General features: G+C 42.8%; 1 protein-coding gene across 1 annotated transcript in view; it reads left to right on the plus strand.

Moving 5' to 3' along the window:
- Window positions 1–19,278, plus strand: part of ANKRD13A (ankyrin repeat domain 13A) — a 464,307-nt gene extending 445,029 nt beyond the window's left edge. The window contains exon 15 of the mRNA XM_086943131.1: window positions 11,668–19,278. Within this exon, the coding sequence (XP_086799257.1) occupies window positions 11,668–11,854 (187 nt within the window). The 3' untranslated portion in view covers window positions 11,855–19,278. The remainder of the gene's footprint in view (window positions 1–11,667) is intronic.
- The last annotated feature ends 1,191 nt before the right edge of the window (window positions 19,279–20,469 follow it).

Raw genomic sequence — 20,469 nt, forward strand, 5'->3', positions numbered from 1 at the left:
GTCGTCGTCGACGGCTGTTCCGTCGACGAAGAAGACCTTGCCGTCGTCGACGCCATCGTCGACGAAGATACCGTCGACGGACCCATCGACGACGAAAAAGACCCCGTCGACGGACGCGTCGACGAGAGCGTCGTCGACGAAGGTGAAGATTGTCTCGTCGACGGCCCCGTCGACGGCCCCGTCGACGATGAAGACTGCTCCATCGACGGTTCCCTCGTCGACGGTTCCCTCGTCGACGACGAAATCCACCACGTCGACGAAAATAACGCCGGCTCTGAAATCGAAGGAGCCATTGTCTTCAACGTCCAAGGCGACGACACAAGGCTCGGATTTGCCACAAGACAATCCACCCACGCCAAAATTGTCGTCTTGTACAGACCTGCAAGTATGGTCAGCAAGAAGCACTGCCATACCTCTGCCATCTCCAGCCACAACTGCGGCTTTGTTGCAAAAAAGGTCATCTCAATCCACGCCATTGTCGCCACTTCAAATGCCAGACAGGCTATTAGATTCTGAGGAGGAATCTGGTGATGACATGTTCCAAGCAGCTGAAAGTCCTTCTGACTTACTGATACAGGTTAAAGATCAAGAGGAAGAGGAACAGCAAATTCAGGCACCTACATTGGTGAACACACCAGCGCCAGGGATGCAGATGCCAATGGAACTTTTTGAGAATCTGCAATATATGCTGAGCGATTATTATCGCCGCTTCCCACCTTCGGAGTCGGGCGACTCTCATATTACCTCCCCACAACCTCAAGTGAGTCAAGGTGCAAGGGCTGGTAGGTCAGAAGAGATACAGAATACCCGGCCTACCACGCCGTTATCCCACCACCAACAGGAGGAGGACAATTCCGATGAGGACACCCATGAGGAAGGGGAATTGAATAAATCGGACTCGTCGGAGTATGAAGACTATCAGGCAGATACGCCATCCCCAGATGAACAACCAAAGGCTGAGTCACCACCGGTGGATATAGCGAACTTCCATAGGATTATGGATAAGGCTACTAAACGATTTCTTATTTCAATGGAAGCAAAGCAAGATGAATGCTTTCTGTACGATTTTAAGACTTTATCTCAGAAGCAAAGTTGGTCTATTCCCATTATAGACTTTATCTGGAAGGAAGGGCTTAAGATCATGGCCACGCCGAACTCTTCTCCTGCGGTATTGCCGCGAGTAGACAAAAAATATAGGGCGCCCGCCTCTTCACCTGCTTGTCTCATCGGCCAGGCAAAGACGGACTCAGTCATCGCGCAGGCAGCTCAAAAGAGGGCTAAGAACCCCTCAACTCAGATCTCCATTCCTACGGACAGGGACGGAAGACGCCTCGATACCATTGGAAAAAAGGTATCTACTATTGCGGCCACAACTGTTAGAGCTGCTAATTCGTTAGCAATTCTCTGTAGATATGACAGACAAATGTGGTCTGACATATCGCCATACATCCAGAAACTGCCTGAGCCAGACCGCTCTGAGGCCACCAAAATTTTACAAGAAGGCGAATGTGCTTCGTCTGAAATTATCGACGCAGCAGTGGACGTAGCGGCCACAGGATTCAGACAATTGGCAGGAGCTGCAGTGCTCAGAAGAGAGGGATGGTTAAAATCTACGTCCTTTAGACAAGAAGTACAAGCCAAGGTTTTAAATATGGCTTATGACGGCGAGTTCCTTTTTGGCTCACATGTGGACGAAGCCTTACAATCCATTAAGAAGGATACAGAAACCGCACGTTCATTAGGTACTCTGCAGTACCGTAAATCTTCCTTTCGTGGTGCAAAAGGAAGGGGTAACTTCTCCAGTAGAGGAGGATATTACCAGCAACGCCCATATTCTAACAACCAAAGCAACCAAAGGTACCAGCCTTACAAGCAACAACCTTATGGCCAAAGACGGAGTACTTACACGCAGTCCCGAGGTAAAACTACCTATCGGGGTAGAGACAATGCCAACAAAAAGTGAGAAAAGCGTCCTGCCGCCACTTTGCCTACGCCAGCCACAAATTGGAGGAAGAATATCCCTGCATTACTCTCAATGGTCCAATATTACAACAGACAGATGGGTCTTGGATGTAATCTCAAGAGGTCACATATTAGAATTTGTGAAAACCCCCCCAAATTCACCCCCAAAAGGACCGCCCCCAGCACATCTCAGGGAGCTGTTCGTCCAAATCAATGCAATGATTCGGAAAGGGGCAATCGAGAAAGTACCTCGACATCAGAGAGGAAAAGGATTTTACTCTCGTTTTTTCTTGATACGCAAGAAATCGGGGGAATGGCGCCCCATCCTCGATTTGCGTGCCCTCAACAAATTTATCAAGAAGTTGACCCTCAGAATGTTGTCACTCCAAGAGATCCTCCAGTTTCTGACAGAAGGCGACCACATGGCAACCCTGGACCTTCAGGATGCTTACTTCCACGTACCCATCTTCCCCAGGCACAGGAAGTTCCTTAGATTCAGAGTGGCTGGCAGGGACTTTCAGTTCAAGGTCCTTCCCTTCGGGCTACGTTCAGCCCCGAGGGTATTCACAAAAATGCTGGCGCCCGTGGCGGCCCACTTACGGTTGCAGGGTGTCCAGATTTACCCATATCTGGACGACTGCCTTATCAAGGCCAATTCCTATGCCACCGCAAACAGTCATATCCAGACATGCCTTTGCCTGTTTCAAAGGTTAGGTTTCTCAATAAACTTTCAAAAATCGGACCTAACACCGTCTCAGAGGAAGTCTTTCCTGGGAGCAACTCTGGATTCCAAAAAAGCTCAAGTCTTCATTTCAAACGAAAGACAAGCAAAGATCCAGGAAATGGCGATGGCACTCCTCAGAAAAAAGTGCGTTTCAGTTCGGAAATTCAAGTCTTTCCTAGGGATGTTGTCATCGTGCATCCTCCTATCCCCGAACTGTCGTCTGAGGATGAGACCACTACAAGAAGAACTCAGCCACCAATGGGTGCAAATATCCGGTTCCTTCGAAGATGTCATCGTTTTAACACCTCGGATGAAAAAAGCAATCCTGTGGTGGACTCAAGAACGCAACCTGCAAGTAGGCTGCGCCTTTCTAGCAGAAGTCCCCAGTTTCATAGTAACCACAGATGCCTCGCTGGAAGGTTGGGGCGCTCACCTTCAAGGGATGACAGTCAGTGGCAAATGGAACACACAGCAAAAGACATGGCACATCAATTTATTGGAGTTGAGGGCCATTTTCCTCGCACTCAAATCTTTTCAAGCGACTCTGTCAAACTCGTCCGTGTTGATCCGAACAGACAACACGACGAGCATGCATTACCTGAACAAACAGGGGGGCACAAGATCAGCACGTTTGTCTCAGCAAGCTCAGGAAATCTGGAATTGGGCCCTGGCACACAACATCAACTTGGCAGCAGTACATGTTCCGGGAGTAGCCAATGTACTAGCAGATTCCCTAAGCAGATCCAAATGCAGCACTCACGAGTGGGAGCTGCATCAGCCGGCACTGGATCAAATCTTTCAGAGATGGGGTCGTCCCGATCTAGATCTATTCGCGACCTACCACAACAAGAAATGCATCCATTTCGCGAGTTGGGTTCCCCACAAGGAATCTTGCGGAGATGCTCTCTCAATGAACTGGGAACAAATCTTTGCCTACGCCTTCCCTCCGATTCCTCTAATTCCCAGAATCATCAAGAAAATGAGGAGACAACCGTGTCGTATGATTCTAATTGCTCCACGGTGGCCCAGACAATACTGGTTCACACAGCTTCTTCTCCTCTCAGAGTGCGAACCTGTTCAGCTGCCTCAAATTCCGGATCTTCTGACAATTCAGGACGGCAAAATATATCATCCAGACCCTCATTCTCTAAAATTATCAGCTTGGCTCCTCAACACCATGAGTTCGCACATTTGAACATCCCACAGGACTGTCAAGAAGTCCTGAACAATGCTAGAGCACCTTCTACGAACAGAACTTACAGGCTTAAATGGAAGCGTTTTTGTGCTTGGTGCAAAACTATGAATTTACATCCTATACATGCTGAACCAGACAAAATCTTGCCCTTCTTTTTACATCTGGCTAAATCAGGCTTGGCACACTCTACACTTAAAGTGTTTTTAGCGGCCATATCCAGATACCGACAGGACGGTAAGAATTCACTATATTCAATCAATCAATCAATCAGTGACACTTATAAAGCCGGGTCTTCAGCTTCTTCCTGAAGGAGAGGTGGTCTTGGGTCAGGCGCAGGTCGGTCGGGAGGGAGTTCCAGGTCTTGGCGGCCAAGTAGGAGAAGGACCTTCCTCCTGTAGTCGCTCTTCGGATGCGGGGTACGGCGGCGAGGGCGTGGTTGGCTGATCGGAGGTGGCGTTTGGGAGCGTAGAAGTTGACTCGGCTGTTGAGGTAGCTCGGGCCTTGGTCGTGTAGGGCTTTGTGTGCGTGGGTGAGGAGGCGGAAGGTGATTCTTTTGTTGACGGGGAGCCAGTGAAGGTCTCTCAGATGTCCGGAGATGTGGCTGGTTCGTGGGATGTCGAGGATGAGTCTGGCTGAGGCGTTCTGGATCCGCTGGAGTCTCTTCTGGAGCTTGGCGGTGGTACCGGCGTAGAGGGCGTTGCCGTAGTCCAGTCGGCTGGTGACGAGGGCCTGGGTGACGGTCTTCCTGGTCTCGGTGGGGATCCACCAGAAGATCTTCCGTAGCATGCGTAGGATGTTGAAGCACGCCGAGGAGACGTTGTTGACTTGCCTGGTCATGGAGAGGGAGGAGTCCAGGATGAAGCCCAGGTTGCGTGCATGGTCTGTCGGTTTGGGTGCGGTGCCCAGGGCGGGAGGCCACCAGGAGTCGTCCCAGGCGGAGGGAGAGGAGCCCAGGATGAGGACCTCCGTCTTGTCCGAGTTCAGTTTCAGGCGGCTGGTCGTCATCCACTCGGCTACCTCTTTCATCCCTTCGTGCAGGTTGGCTCTGGCGGCGGCGGGGTCGTTGGTCAGGGAGAGGATCAGCTGGGTATCGTCGGCGTAGGAGATTATGCTGAGGTTGTGTTTGCGTACGATGGCCGCGAGGGGGCTCATGTAGACGTTGAAGAGGGTGGGGCTCAGAGATGATCCTTGGGGGACGCCGCAGATGACTTCGGAGGCCTCTGACTTGTACGGTAGTAGGCGGACTCTCTGTGTTCTTCCGTCGAGGAAGGAGATGATCCATTCCAGCGCCTTGTCCTGGATTCCGATGTTGCTGAGGCGCCGTACTAGGGTGCGGTGGCAGACCGTGTCGAATGCCGCGGAGAGGTCTAGGAGGATGAGGGCCGCTGTTTCTCCATTGTCCATCAGGGCTCGGATGTCATCGGTGGCGGCGATGAGGGCGGTCTCGGTGCTGTGGTTGGCTCGGAAGCCGGACTGTGAGGGGTCGAGGGATCCGTTCGTCTCGAGGAAAGCGGCCATCTGCTTGTTGACGGTCTTCTCGATGACTTTGGCTGGAAACGGGAGGAGCGAGATGGGGCGGTAATTCTTGAGGTCGGTGGGGTCCGCTGTTGGTTTCTTGAGTAGAGCGCTGAGTTCGGCGTGTTTCCAGCTCTCCGGGAAGATGGTGGTGTCGAAGGATGTGTTGATGATGTCTCGCAGATGGGGTGCGATGACAGCGTCGGCCTTGTTGAAGACGTGGTGAGGGCAGGGGTCGGTCGGTGATCCGGAGTGGAAGAATTATCCAGCAATTCTTTAAAGGTTTATTCCGCATGTTTCCACCAGTACGTAGGCCACCTCCATCCTGGCACTTGAATATTGTATTAGCTCAACTCATGCGCCATCCTTTTGAGCCAATTCATAAAGTCGATCTGAAATTCATCACCTGGAAAGTTGCTTTACTACTGGCATTAACATCTGCCAGAAGAGTCAGTGACATACAGGCGTTCACATCTAAACCACCTTTCTTGCAATTCACAAATGATTCGGTGATACTGCGCACCAACCCGAGGTACATGCCCAAGGTGCCAACGGATTTCCACCTGAATGAGCCAATCATACTTAAAACGTTTTTTCCAAATCCGCAGACACCAGCGGAACGAACTCTTCACTCGCTGGATATCAAACGGTGTCTTAAATTCTATCTTTCCAGGACAGCTGCCATCAGAAAGACGGATCAGCTATTTGTTGCATATGGCAAACCAAAACAGGGCTGTGCAGTGACAAAACAAACTATCGCTAGGTGGGTCTCTTCAGCGATAGGGCTCTGCCATCAACAAGCAGGTAAACCCTTACAGACCTTGCCCAGAGCACATTCTACGAGAGCAGTCGCTTCTTCGACTGCTTTGTTTGCTGGTGTGCCTCTCCTGCATATCTGCAAAGCTGCAACTTGGTCCAGCAGGCACACATTCACAAGGCATTACTGTCTGGATTCTTCGAGCGATACCGATGCCTCGGTGGGAAGAGCAGTCCTGCGTAATCTTTTCCAATAAGGTGAGCCTCTGCTATTTCTCTCCCACCTCCTCTTGCTCTTTTGACGCCTATTGTGTTATTGTTTTGCATTGTGTTTTATTGCATTACTGCTATGTGCCTTGGCGTCCAAGAGCTATGTATATGTTATTGCTATTACTGCTCACTACTCTGATTCAGGCATGTGAATCTATGAAAGACACCCCTAATACTGGAGAAGAACAATAGTTACTTACCTGTAATCTGTGGTTCTCTAGTATTGGTGTCTTTCATAGATTCACATGCACCCACCCACCTCCCCTCAGAGGCTCACTCAGGCTACTTTATCTATACTTTACTCCGATACACTCCGGTGCTACAAAATCTGAGAGCCTGGGTCTCTGGGGAGAGCATTCTGGTGGGAGCTGCGGCCTGATTGGCTGCAGTTTGGTCCATACATAATGACCTGGATAGGTCCTAATGTGGAAGTTTTATTTACTGTAGCTGGGGCTACTTTACTTCCTGGTTAGGTATATTGTTATGTATTATGTACAAAGGGTATATTTTACTACTTTTTTATGTACCGTGGGCTCCCACTCCGACGACGGGGAATGATTCAGGCATGTGAATCTATGAAAGACACCAATACTGGAGAACCACAGATTACAGGTAAGTAACTATTGTTCTTATCCTTGTGGTCAGGTTTGCTTGGGAAATTTACAGCTCAGTGGTTTTGCTCGAAGCATGACCTCTTATAAACTAAAGTGTCTCATGTTCTTCTGTCTATTCTTTTGTTAGCCCATAAAGGCCTTTTCGTGGTGGCAGTGAAAGATTATTTGTGAGCCTTTTTGGTCTTTCTCTGTTTACCTGACTAACCGTCTTTGTTTAAATTACCCGTTATGATGCGTTTCATAAATCATTGTAGTCCCATGTCGGACCCACACCACCCCTCCACTCCAAACACTCCAAACCATTTGTTACACCTTGTTGAGACCTGAATTTGGTCATGGCATTTCTCCTGTGCATGTCCTCGAGCCTATGTATGCACAGTGGTTTCCTAAGCCTCTTGGCTCTAAAAACTGTCTACCTCATTGCAGTTAAGTCAGCATGCTGCATAAGTGAATTGCAGGTGCTTTCAGTACAGCTGACCTACACCACCTTCGTTCTAGACAGATTGATACTTAGCACCTGGGTGGTCTTCTTACCAAATGTTGTAAAGCTCTATCACGTTGCCCGCATTTTATTCCATGCCTCACTCCTTGAAAAAGAAAGAATTACTTCTGATCAGGTGAAAATCATTGTGAGTTACTGAATGCCAAACAACTTATGCATTGTTATCAGACACCCCCATGCCCAGCTTCATTGACTTTAAACCTAATGTCCTAGAGCCAGATATTATAGCTTGAACAAAATACTTTGACACAGGGCACTATGACAGGGCTGCCATGTGAGTCAGTGAGAGTGTGTTCTGTAGGGATGCATGGATATGTGTGTAAATTAATGGGATATACTTGTACGGGGGACTCAGAGCTTGTGTTAGATGTACTCGTGGCACAGGGCCTACACTTGCCATATGTGGCACCATTACAGATATAACACAAACATACAACTATTTTTTTTTAAATTGGAGAAATTTAAAGTGAAGCTAATGTTCTGCAAAAATGTTCATAATATGAAAAAAAATCTGTACTTAAAATGTCTTTTATTTAAAACAACATGGCTGTATTTCTTACTTATAATTTTGTTCATCAGCCCCTGAGAGCAAGACTTATACTTTGTGTAAATGTGACTTTTTGAAATGGGAGAAAATTAAATTGAACAGTTCACTTTAATTTGCATTGCATACAACTCATCATTTAAATTTTCTCCCATTTTATAGGGCACATTTACAAACAGAAGGCAGTTTGCTCCCAGTGGCCTTTAGGCACGGTTCCATATTTATAACAGAAAAATACAGCCATTTGTTTAAACCCTTCCCTGCGGGGCTCATTCCCCTGCTGTGCTGGGGGGAGGGTGGGCGCGCGCAGTGCCGCGGTGCTCATGACGAGCTTGGCTCGTCATGCAGCACGGTCGCACTGTGCTCCTGACGAGCTCGGCTCGTCATGCAGCATGGTCGCGCTGTGCTCATGACGAGCTGAGCTCATCATGACCAAGCCAGTTCCATTGGAACGCCCAGCACAGCAGGGGAAGTATCCTCGCGTGGGCGCGGCGCAACGGTCATGACATGCTGAGCTCGTCATGAGCACAGCGCGACCGTGCCTCATGACGAGCTGAGCTCGTCATGAGCACGGAACGGGTTAAATGAGAGGAAGGTAAAGTGAAGAAACATGTTTCATAAAACTTTAAGGCGCAATTGGCATAGGTGAAAGTAGAGAAAAACATCAAGACTTTATGATTCATAGAAACCTTTTTCTTCACTTCATATTGCTCCCATTAAAAAAAATAAAGACAATTTTTCAGTTAGAATTATGACACAGTGTCTGTTGGCTTGGGGAGCAAGATTCCTGCTATTTGTAAATGTGATACTTTGAAATGAGTGAAAATTTAAATGAAGAGTTAACTTAATTACTAATTTAACTCTACATTTTACTTTTCTTTCATTTAAAATCATTTAGAAACATCATTTTGTTATCCTGCTCCAATATTCAGTTGACAAAGGCTTATGAAATACCTCAGTGCTTCAGGTATTCCCCTCTGTGCCCTATGGGTCATAAATCTGAGTTGAGCAATGCGAATTATCAGGTTCTGCTTTCTGCAGCTTAATAATAAAATATGCAAAGCCTTTCCTTAACTGTAAAAGGAAAATGCAAGAATATTTATTGTCGTGCTTAATTAAAAATGAACTCAAGGACGTGAGCTACTCTGAAGTAGTCTGCAAGCTACAGGTAGTTTGTGATCAACTGGCTGTAGACATCTGTTTTTGATCGACCGTACATAGGGTCCTGGTATGAATGATCAGTTATCTGCTGGAATTTGTGGTGTAAAGAAATTCAAGTCGGTGTGAAAGAGGACCCTATCAAGGTGGATCGTCCTTTGCTTTGCACTACCCAAGAAGCAAACTCCTGAAGGCGTCGGAGCCCACTGCAGCAGGGCTAACACTGCTATCACAGCTTTGGTGTATGGGGGTATCTGTTCCAGATGTCTGCCAGGCTGCGATTCTGAACACATTCACAGAGCACTGCTGTCTTGAGAGCCTGGTCCGGTGGGAAGGTCACTTCACCTGTCGCTTCTGCAGTATGTTTTCCACCTTTCGGAAGTATTGCTATGATATCAGTTTTAAAGGTGAGGAATTTGCGGTTAGAAGTATCCAATCAGCAGAGAAAATGATTTACTTTCAGTACTGCACTTTCTGGTGAATACTCTATCAACCTGCAAATTCCTCACCTTACTGCACTTCACCTTTCTCTTTTTACCTTCTGAAAAGGTCCCAAGTTAGGAATTTGCACACTATCTTAGAAAGTTTGTTCTACACTACATGTCTAAGGGCGTACACGCAGAAAGAGACAAGAAACTGGCATCAGTGCACAGGGGTGGCACTTTTTGGCTCTTATTCATCACTTCCAAGGTGCCACATTAGAGCCATACGGTGATCCCCACCTCCGAGGAGCATTGCTGGAAGAACTCTGCGGATGCAGTTTGGCATGGGGGGCATTCCAAAGGCAAGAAATCTGTGGTTAGTTGGAGAATCTACCAGTAAGAGCATTGCCAAAGGCAAGTACTTGTTCATTAGGGCAATGTCAAGGAAATATACTACTTGCCTTACATGGAAAAAATATGTAGTCTCACACTTATGGGGCACTATGTTTAATTATTTGTGCCTACCAGTAAAAGGAACTAAAAATGTGTCCTAAGTACTGACCGTGCATGCTTCTTCTAGACCCCTCAGCCCTATCTCTCTTTCGCTCAACTATCCAGTGCTGTAGGAAGAAAAGTAGTAGAGACAGATATTTTTGGGTCCTAGACTCCGAACTTGGGATGGCCTTCACCAGGACTGCAGCAGATATCTCACTGATGGTTTTTCAGTTGAACTTGTTTTCCTTCTCCTGTTAGTCCTTTCCTGAGTTTTCCTCTGTTTTGTTTCCTATCCTAATGCCATGAAGACTTTGGTTGGTAGTTTTGTGCTATATAAATAAATACATTTTGGAACAGGATATTAAATGGTTTACTGGCAACTTGGGGAGTGGGCAAGCTACTAGAAGGGGGTAGTTAGTATCCACTGAAATTATTTGTAGTATTTAGTGAGTCACTAAATACCCCAATTCATGGACACATTTAATGAAGCGTTTACTGTGAAAGAGCTGGATCGGTTGATGGGGGTGAGTGGGAAGGGCAAGGATTATGAGAGAGATCCTTTGGAATATGGTGTGTTATTTCCGTTGTGCATGATTGGAGTTATCACGAAGATTCGCTGCAACGTAGTATTGAAGAACCAAGCAGCTTTTTATACCAAGACGGGGTATTTTACTCAACCTGTGTAGTTTGTTCTTTGTGTTGAGTACGGTCAAGATGGACTCATGTGATTTTCTTGTTTTGCGCTTTGATATTAAAAAGATATACAATACCATTGATTGGGTTAGCATTTTTGGAATAATGGTAATGATCTGGATCTTATATTCTAATATGGTTGAGTACATTTTTTATAGGTAATGTGGTGAGAGCTCGAATAAATATAGGGGTCGTGCATAGCTGGCTATGGCCCCTTCCGCATACAGGACACTTTTGCTCTATGGATCATTATTTTTCCCCAGCTTCATCTATGTTTCATTAAGTCCCTTGTAACATTTCGGATGTTTGGGAAGTAGATTCAAGGACCTGGAACAGTCCAAAATATGGTCTGAAAGGGAGGCTAAATCTTCAACATCATCCTGTTTAGATTTCCATGTTATCTGTTTTCCTTTTCGCTTGAAAGGTTCTCTCTTTAAATGGTTCTTTAGCCACATCAAAATATGGAAAGCAGGTGTATTTTAGAGTACAGTTGACTAGACAAATAAGTAAGAGCTGAAATCAGTAGTGAATAGTTGTCTGCAACTTCCAAAAACAGGCTCTCTTAGCACCTTGGTTCAATAGATGAAAATCCTTTTTTTAGGAGAGTAATTTTACCCTGAAGGAAAAAATCACATATTGTCACATTTGCTGTTTGCTGATGTTTGTTTCGTATTTTATATTTTGCTGTTATTTGTTGTGGAGGCCTGTGGTAAGTACTAGTGTTATGTTCCCATAAACAATGGCTCTTTTGAGTAACAACTATTTACAGTTATTTTAAATGCATCTAACATGGACCCATTTTGCTTTGATTGTCCAGGGCGCTACAGGAGAGTTTATTAGCCAACTCGCGTGGTCTACAGTCCAGCAGCCATAATTGCTTCGATCCGGAGTTACAATTTGCCATGGAGCTTTCTGTGAAAGAGCAGCAGGAAAAAGAGTCTCAACGGCGGAGGGAAGAGGCTGAGCTTGAACTGATTTTAAAACTTTCTCTAGAAGAGAAATAGACGCAAGACGTGGGGTGAAAATTCTCCTACGTGTACACTGCAGAGAATGTATAAACTGTTATTCCACTGAAAGGTCTTACATTTCACCTACTATAGGTTGGGCCCTCCCTCAAAACCAGCAATTTTTCTTACAGTACATGATCCTCAGGGAATTTCGTTCTGAGGACTTGGATTATCAACCAAAGACACTGTAATATGTTTAGATGTTTATTTTTTTAACAGAATTTTTTTAATAACTTCCAACTGGTGTTTTCTTGAATGGACACTTTCTTAGCTACGTTACCCAAGTAATTTGTTCTGTTTTTAAGTTGCTGATAATTTGAAGGTTCAAACCATTGTTAGCGAGGGCCCTGCTGTGTGAAAAGAATATGTGGAGAACAATTGCTTAATTATAAACCAACAACGAATACACCTAGATCCCACCCCCAATAACGCTGACTACGTGTTAGTCAGAAAAAAACCTCAGGTTAAATGCACAATTAAAGAATATTGCCAAAACGTGCACCATTACCTTCCAGAGAAATGCCCATGTACTACTTACTAGAATATTAGAATATTTGTAATGACTATTCATTGTGAAACACAACTCAGGTTAAAATGAACAAACAAGAAGTACTGCCAAACGTGTACCACGAGCTTCCAGTGCCATGCCCATGCACAAGGTACAGGTATACTTAAATGCCAATTTGTTATCCAGAAATCAAAACGATAAAACCAATACAGTGGCGTGACACTTAGATAAATCAACAGGGTCTCCGTTCTTGCCCGCTTTTGGTAGTTGATTGCTCTAGGATCCATTAACTCAGCATGGTTGACGTGGGTTAGTTACTCCCTAAAAGAACTTGCCACATTTAGAACTTGGGTGTTAGAAATTGACCATTAATAGGCACATTTTTTATTTTTTATTTGTTTTAAATCTGTGAGCCATATTCTTAATGTTTTCTTTTGCTTAAGTGCTGACATACTTTATAGTATGTGAAGATGCTATCATTTAGGTTGCACAACGCAGACTAGTTTCATAATGAGAATACCAATATTTGTTGTATGCTTTTCTGCAAAATGTTGCGGGTTCTTTTTCTGAAAATGCCTTTGTTGACAATGCCAGTGAAGCAGTTTAAAAAAAATATTTTCTTGAAAACGAATTCACAACTAATGTGCATGGTATATTGCGACCCAATGTTGGGCAGCAGCTTAACGTTAGAAGATAGAAATAGTTATTTTTTTATTTCCGTTTTAGAATGTTACTGAATGTAAATTAAGCTGTCTGTGTCCTGTACCTGCTTCTCCCTGAACCTTGTAAGCATCATCTGAAAGTTTGCCTTGTGTGCGATTGGATGTGAGGAGTGGTATCTGAGAGGTTGCTTGGTCTGAGAAAATTGTGTCTCTCTTTCCATGTATGTATTTATTGATATATAGGAAGGGCCGTTACTTTTGAGAAGAAACTGCCATTATAAGATGTTAGCACCCATTATTAAATGTTCCAGAAAAGAATACAATCTGTACTGATATGTGAGACTATAGTCTTAGATAGGAACAATTTAACTTCTGAAAAATTATATAGAATATTTGGGTTAATTCTTCAATTTTATTGACATGGCCACTTCTCAAATGTGGTATTATAGGGTTGTCATAGGCTGGCATTATCTTCTGATAAACGTTTAGCAAAACACATTTTTCAATTTGTTCCTGAAATGTTATTAAAACCACTGAAAAGCATTTTCCTTTGCCTAGAATCATCTATGAAAATATGAATTAATAGTCGAAGATTGTTTTAGCTCCGTTAGGGTTGAATTTTGTAGATTATTTTGATCAGTTTCCATGTAGTCTAAAAGCCAGTCCGTGTTTAGTTTAACACCCTGAAAAAAGAATCTTCTATGGTAAGGTTGAGCCCTTCCCCCCAATATAATTTATTGCTTGTAGGAGTTTACTATACTTTGTTACACAAAGACTTTAATATCCTCCCTCAGTTAATTTATTCAAGGTGAAACTTATGCCACTTTAACTGCATGGCTCTTGTGAGGAGCGGTTATACCACAAAATATGAGTGCAAAGTTAAATTTTTCCAGTCTCTAAAATGAGGACTGCAGCTTGTTTACTTCTCAATTAACCAATTTGGCCAGTAAAAGGATATAGGCAATAGTGCAGGGAGGCATGTAGCGCTCCCCTCATTATGTTTCCATCAAGTTAGGGTTTGAGATCTGTCTGACGCCATGTTCTTCCAAAGCATTACATTTTTTACTGCGTTTTAGTATAAACTGGGTGTAGATCATCAACTAAAATAAATAGGAAAACAGCTGTGTAGTAAACACTTTAGGGAAAGTTACTTGACAGTATAGTCTGTTCCTTCAGTGGCATATCCTAAATAATGCCCTGCCATGCCAAAGAGTATGACCCTATCGCAAGACAGTAAAAAAATTAAAGTGCATTGTAAGCATCTGCCTTTTTATTACTCGTCACCTGGCATGTGTGTGTTTGTGCGTGCACACATACACACGCCGTGTGGCAGGTATAAGTAACAAGTGCACAGCCTCTGAATTTTGTTGTCACTGTCATTACAATTGATCAGTGAGGTCAAGGTATATCATGATCCATGGCCATTGTGCATATATGTGCTTGCCTGTACAGCATGCTTTCAGTTCATATTGGTGTACACGTTCTACCGAGGGTTTGGACTGGAATCTGCTTGGCAAAAGTGGCTGGCAACGAAACAAATAAAAGGCTGCTTTGGTACGGCTCATAGCCGGCTCCATTTTTGCCATTTATTCTGATCTCAGTTCCTCGATGATTGTACTCAGTGGCCACTCAGACCTGCTTAATATGATCTGGTTTGTTAGTATTTGGACAGAAGCCCAGTGCCTTTGTGCTTTCGTTTGTTACTGTAACACAGGGCTGTTTTGCTCCATATAAAGGAAGCCTCATTGAAATCCTTTATTATTTATATCCATTACATTGGAGTGATGCATGCCCCTACGACTCATCCCTAACTCCTTACGGTATGCAGTAGACGCTTCTTTTATTTTGACCTAGAGAGGATCTTCCTAATCTGCATTATAAAAGAGGCATTTGGATAGATCTCACTACCTTTGCTCCATGTTTGCTTCTAGTTCTCTTCACGTCTATCTTCAACAAGTTCATAATATTGACTGTGACCTATCCAGCATAAGACTGACGTCATGCTACAAGCTTACCCAGAGAATACATAAGTAAGAGGCACTCTGTGTCGCAAAAATACTACATCCACACTTCAACTGCCTTATTTCAGATTTTTCCAATGGATTTCCTCTGGACTCTTATATTTGATAGCTCTCCTGATGGCTGCAAAATCAGTAGGTCAACATATGTCTCCTAGTAACATGATACTTGTTAATCACAAACCTTATCTCTAGAAAACTAGAATACATCTCCGGACGTTTTGGAGAGAATGAATCACAAACATACTTCAGCAACTCTATATCAAAGCTTAAACTATCCCCTGACTGATTGCATCATTCCAAGTCTCAGACTCAGAACTTGGTTCTAATGGAATATAGAGTGCTAGCAGAGAAATTGTAACCTCTCTCTTACCTCATTGTAATCGCTGCAGATTTCAAGTCTGGTGCTAAACTAAATAGTGGCTGTTACTTTTTCTCTTTTGGGTGGCCCCGCTCACCTGAGCCCCTTCATCTTTGTGGGTATTGTGAGTAGTATAATTCGTCCTCTTTTAGACAGTTGAGAACTCCTTGTCGAAATATGGAACTCTGAAAAGGTGTACTGCATCAGCCCGCTAAGGGATGCCTAATCAAGTAAGATTTATTTAGAGAAATGATTTCCCATTCTATATTCATGGCCCATTTTGAACTGATATTATCTGGTCAAAAAAAAGAGAACAAAATAGAAAAGGTCCTGTTCCTCTGACTTCTTGCAAAATGTCCGCCCTTGCCCCCTAATCACTCCTGTAGCACCATCTCAGGCTTTTCCATTTGAACTGTGGATATAGCTAGATGTAAGACTGAGGAAAAACATGCCATTTCTTTATTGTGTGTAAAATCGCATGTAAGATTTCTTACTTAAGCCAGTGTTGGAGAGACATTGTTCTGCACATTTCATGGATTCACACCAGTCGGTGAGCTGGCATTGGATGACGGTGTTAATTTAAAGCACTCCTTACTTGTGAAAAAACATAGTTTCAGGAGCAGAGACGTGGGACTGACCTGGACAGAGGAAGTCTGGTGAGTTAAGTGTGCTAAAAGTGGCAGACTGGAAAGAGTGACAAAATTGAGATATACTCTTAACCTATGCAAATACCGCTGCATGCTATGTTTTGTACATGTAGAGTGAAATTGGCAGATGAAGCTCTCAAGCTATGAAAACGAGTATGGATTACTAAATATCACCATGCAATTTTGTTTCCTTTACCATACACCCATGTATATTTCAACCCATGCACGCTTTGAAGCATTACAAAGCATGAAAGATTGCAGGAGTCATAAACTATCAATATTACAGAATTACACATTTCGTTCGAAAACAGCCCCTCTTTATAAGGTGTGCTTCACTATCTGTCCTCATCATGGAGCAGTGTGGATCACACCACATTTGATAGAAAAGTGTCTACGCTCTAGAAAAGTTACTACTCTGTTCTCCATTCTGCACACTTTGCCACCATTGTTTCAAAGAGAATCCACAGTTGAGATACTTCAAAGTTAGTACTAGAAAATAAATCTACTAGGTTTCTTCTCTTCCTGTTTGACAGTGGAAAGGATATTAAAGATCCATTAAAACTTGTATCTTCTAATCGTAGTTGCTCACAAAAAAATAAATTAAGGTAATTAACATTTTCCAACTCTTGATGTTGGTTCAAGACAGGCATCGACTTTGCTGAGAGGATTAGTTGGCTGCATGTACGGTAAGTCATTGGAAAATTGTCAGATTTGTAGTGCAATTCTACCAAGCTGTCCTCCACAACAATGATGGAAACCTACCTTTTCCATGCAGCACGCTATATATTCATCTTCTTGTAAGGTGTTCCACAAGTTAAACTTAGAAGATTTTGGTACTCCTATTATAAAATCTGTCTCCCACTATCCTCAACCACCTGTAATAAGTATGTTGTTACTAACAAAGACAATTCATAATAAGTGGGGTGGGCATATGGTAGGCCATATTCACTTAGCGCAGTTCCTGTGGTCAGTGTTTACACAGATCAGCCAGCGTAGGATGGGTGGCCTGTATATTGAACAATATAATTATCAGTCATTCACAGCATTTATTAGAGCAGTGGATAAAGGTTGATAAGGAGAGCAGTGAAATCTTATGGATTTACTGAATTTGGTTTTCAAACTAGACTATAATCAGCGGGTTGGCCTTCATACTAGCCTATGACTGGTAGTTCGTATTGCAATACATTCAGATACAACAATTTATTGAGACAAATAGATGCCCACTAGCATGATATATTCTGGAGAGTGTCAGGTTTGTAAAAGAGCTGTAAAGCCCCTCCTTTTACTCTCGTCGAAAAATGAGTTTTTTTCCAAACCCAGCGTTTATATTTACTACTGTTTCTCGATGAATTAACAATATCTCTTTGAAACAGTTACAGGGTATAGTGGTATTTTTCTTAACTAAGAAGATATTATATTATAGAGAAATTATGCCATCCACTACGCTTTAATATATATTACACATAACGAGTATTTAGAAGCTCTAATCCAAATGCACACACTACAAATCTTCAAATATTAGGCAACGTGGAAAGAAAAGAAAGTGTGTATCGTAATATTATACTATAATGTCAGTGTGGGATTCTGGTAACATTTGCAAACGTCTTGATCTTAGGTTGCATGATCTCTGTGTCACGGGGACTCATGACATTATACTATGTAATTATAACACATTGTGACATACTCATTATACTTATGTATATAATTACCTGTTGATATTAAAAGCAATTAGAAAAGGGCTAAATGCCATTAATAAACATTAACTTTAAAAGTCAATTTACATGTAAGTAACCCCCCTCCCTCCAAAATGCTTAGTTAACTGTTGTGATACGCAAGTCTATATTATTTTTGGAAAGAGGCGTTTGTGCCCATAGGCCTCGGTACCTATAGACGCCCCAGAGGCCAGAACACATAAATACATATTGTTTGCAGTGCTATGGCAAATTAACATTTATTTAGTGGTTTCACTACTTACTGCACTTTTATTTCCTCTTTCCACAACAAAGCTTGTGTATGTTTTTTCCCTGTTATTTCTGTATTTGCAGCCAGTGGTTCTACTTGGAAAATGTTTAAACCATATAGCAGACAAATCTCTTGAGTTTTTAATTGTTTAAAAAACATTTGGACTGCTGTTGTGTAAAATGCATGCTGTCAAGTCAATACAGTTCTTTCAATCTGACCCTTTTTATTGTTTTGAAATATAGCACTTTGTAATTTCTATGTAATGTACCCTGTCAAGTTGAATTTATATTTATTGTGTTTTGCTGTATTTTATTTGGAATTTGTTGTTTCCTTTACATTTTGCCCTTTGGCTTGCTTTAACGTTATGTTGATCTGCACGAGCAGCAACTCCTAGAAATTGCTGACTACGGTTATTTGCACTGTCACACTGAATCTGAATATAGATGTTAATTCTGTGTGTAATGTATGCTACAGGGCTTGATAAAACGGCTTGGGGGGTGTAGAAAAACGCAGCCTCAAACCCTGATCCCTTTGCATAACAAAAGCCAGCAGGGGGGTGTCAAAATCAATGTTTATCATTCAATATTTCATCCTCGCAGTATTTTCGATTGGGTTATTCGACATAAGCACCCTCAAGAAAAACACATATGCACACTCCCAAGCACAATAACGTGAACCATAGTACTACTCCATTATAATGAACACACTCCACTAAACCTAATAGGGATTCATGTACAAACCTCTAAAAAAATGTTTTCTCCTACTCTGAAGTGCAATGCCTACTACTGGGGGCAAAATAGTTCTAGAGAAGTCCAGCAAAAAAGATCGCCTGTCCCTTTGGATGACTTACAGGGTTTCTGTATGGATTTTCCCATATGGCAGATGAGCACAGGGTTTCTGTATGGATTTGCCCATATGGTAGATGAGCTATTGCAGCAAATTCTTGGTATGTATGTTTTTTATTCAATGTTGTGTATTTGGGATGAACCTCAGCAGCAACATATTTCATAACTTTCTGCTACTTAACTGGATATTTGCACGTTAGTCAACTTAACTATTATTCTTATTAAAAAAAACGTTTATTGCATTTCACAAACTCTTGTTCTTCTGGAATCCGGTTATACTGGAACTCTGGCAATGGGTAACCTTTTTTTAATCTGATGATTATCTACGCAGTGTCAAATATTAGTTGGCTTACATATAAGATGTTATACTGTACAACATTGCAGCGCATTAAAAACACTCCACTCGCAGAAAGGCAAATTGCGTGCTTGTGTTCTTCATGCAGAGTGCGTTTCCTAAATGTTGATAAGTATGTGCATGTTAATTTGCATTCATTTCTGCGTATTGTGTTACCTGGGAGACTCTGTGTTATGTGTGTTATGTTATGGTAGCTTGTAAAGGGCTCTTTCACTATGGGAGCAATCATATGGTGTTAGGAATAGTCAAAACTAAGCTAGTCAGAGGCAAAAGCATTCTAATTATGAGACCTAAAAATATGCTTGCTGGAGCAGATAGGTTTTTAGATTACGTCTAAAGCTAAAGAGAGAGATGTTTTCAATTTATTTTAAGCTATGTGAAAGGAGTCCTCGCTGTTACTGCGTAAACTGTGAAAGCACGTCAACTCGGTCGATGATTTGAGCTGTGCTAGGGGTTGAACTTTTGAAAAAGTTGATGGAACATCTGGGGCCTCTTTAACCGAGTGCATTGTGAACCACACAAATACATTTTTGCTGTACTTTTTGGTCAACTGGAAGCCAGTGTAAGATGCACCGTTTTGCAGTTATGTGCTCTCTATATTGAAGAGCCAGGGTTTGAGCAGCTGCGTTTTGAACCTCTTTAATTTTGAAAATAAGTAAATCCTTAATAAGGTCTGTTTCTGAAGTCCAGACGAGCTGTTACTGTTTCAAGCGTGGTTTGCACTCTTTAAGGAAGCTATGAGGAGTTCTCTTTAAAAGGCTTTGTGAAAGATGTGCTCACTGCTGACAAAATGTGAACTTTTATTGTCAACTTGTAGTCTGTCTAAATTCTGAGGTTTTTAGCATTGGAAGACAGTTTGGGACTGTGACCAAGGACAGCAACTCATAAAATTTTAGGCCAAGATGTTGGGAGTGCTTTCAAAAACATGATCTGGCCAAGCAACAACCACAGTCCTAGTCCGAGTGAGGCACATGCCAACCCTAAATTAACCTGCGCTCAACCCTCGGATAGCGCGACACAGAGCAGTCAGCCTTAATTCAGAGCAAATGTGTAAAGTATTTGTTCTACACTTTAAATAGTAATAAAGTGGAAACACCACACAAAAAGGATCCCACACTAAGTTAAACGAATAAAGTTATTTTTAATAAATGAAACAAGACCAAAAATGACAAAAATCCAATCAGTAGAATCGGAGATATACAGGTTAAAAGATTGTAGTGAAAATAGCGCCAAAAATTACTAAGCGACAACGAC

This window comes from Lissotriton vulgaris, chromosome 11 (genome assembly GCF_964263255.1).
Source record: "Lissotriton vulgaris chromosome 11, aLisVul1.2, whole genome shotgun sequence".
NCBI lineage: Eukaryota > Metazoa > Chordata > Amphibia > Caudata > Salamandridae > Lissotriton > Lissotriton vulgaris.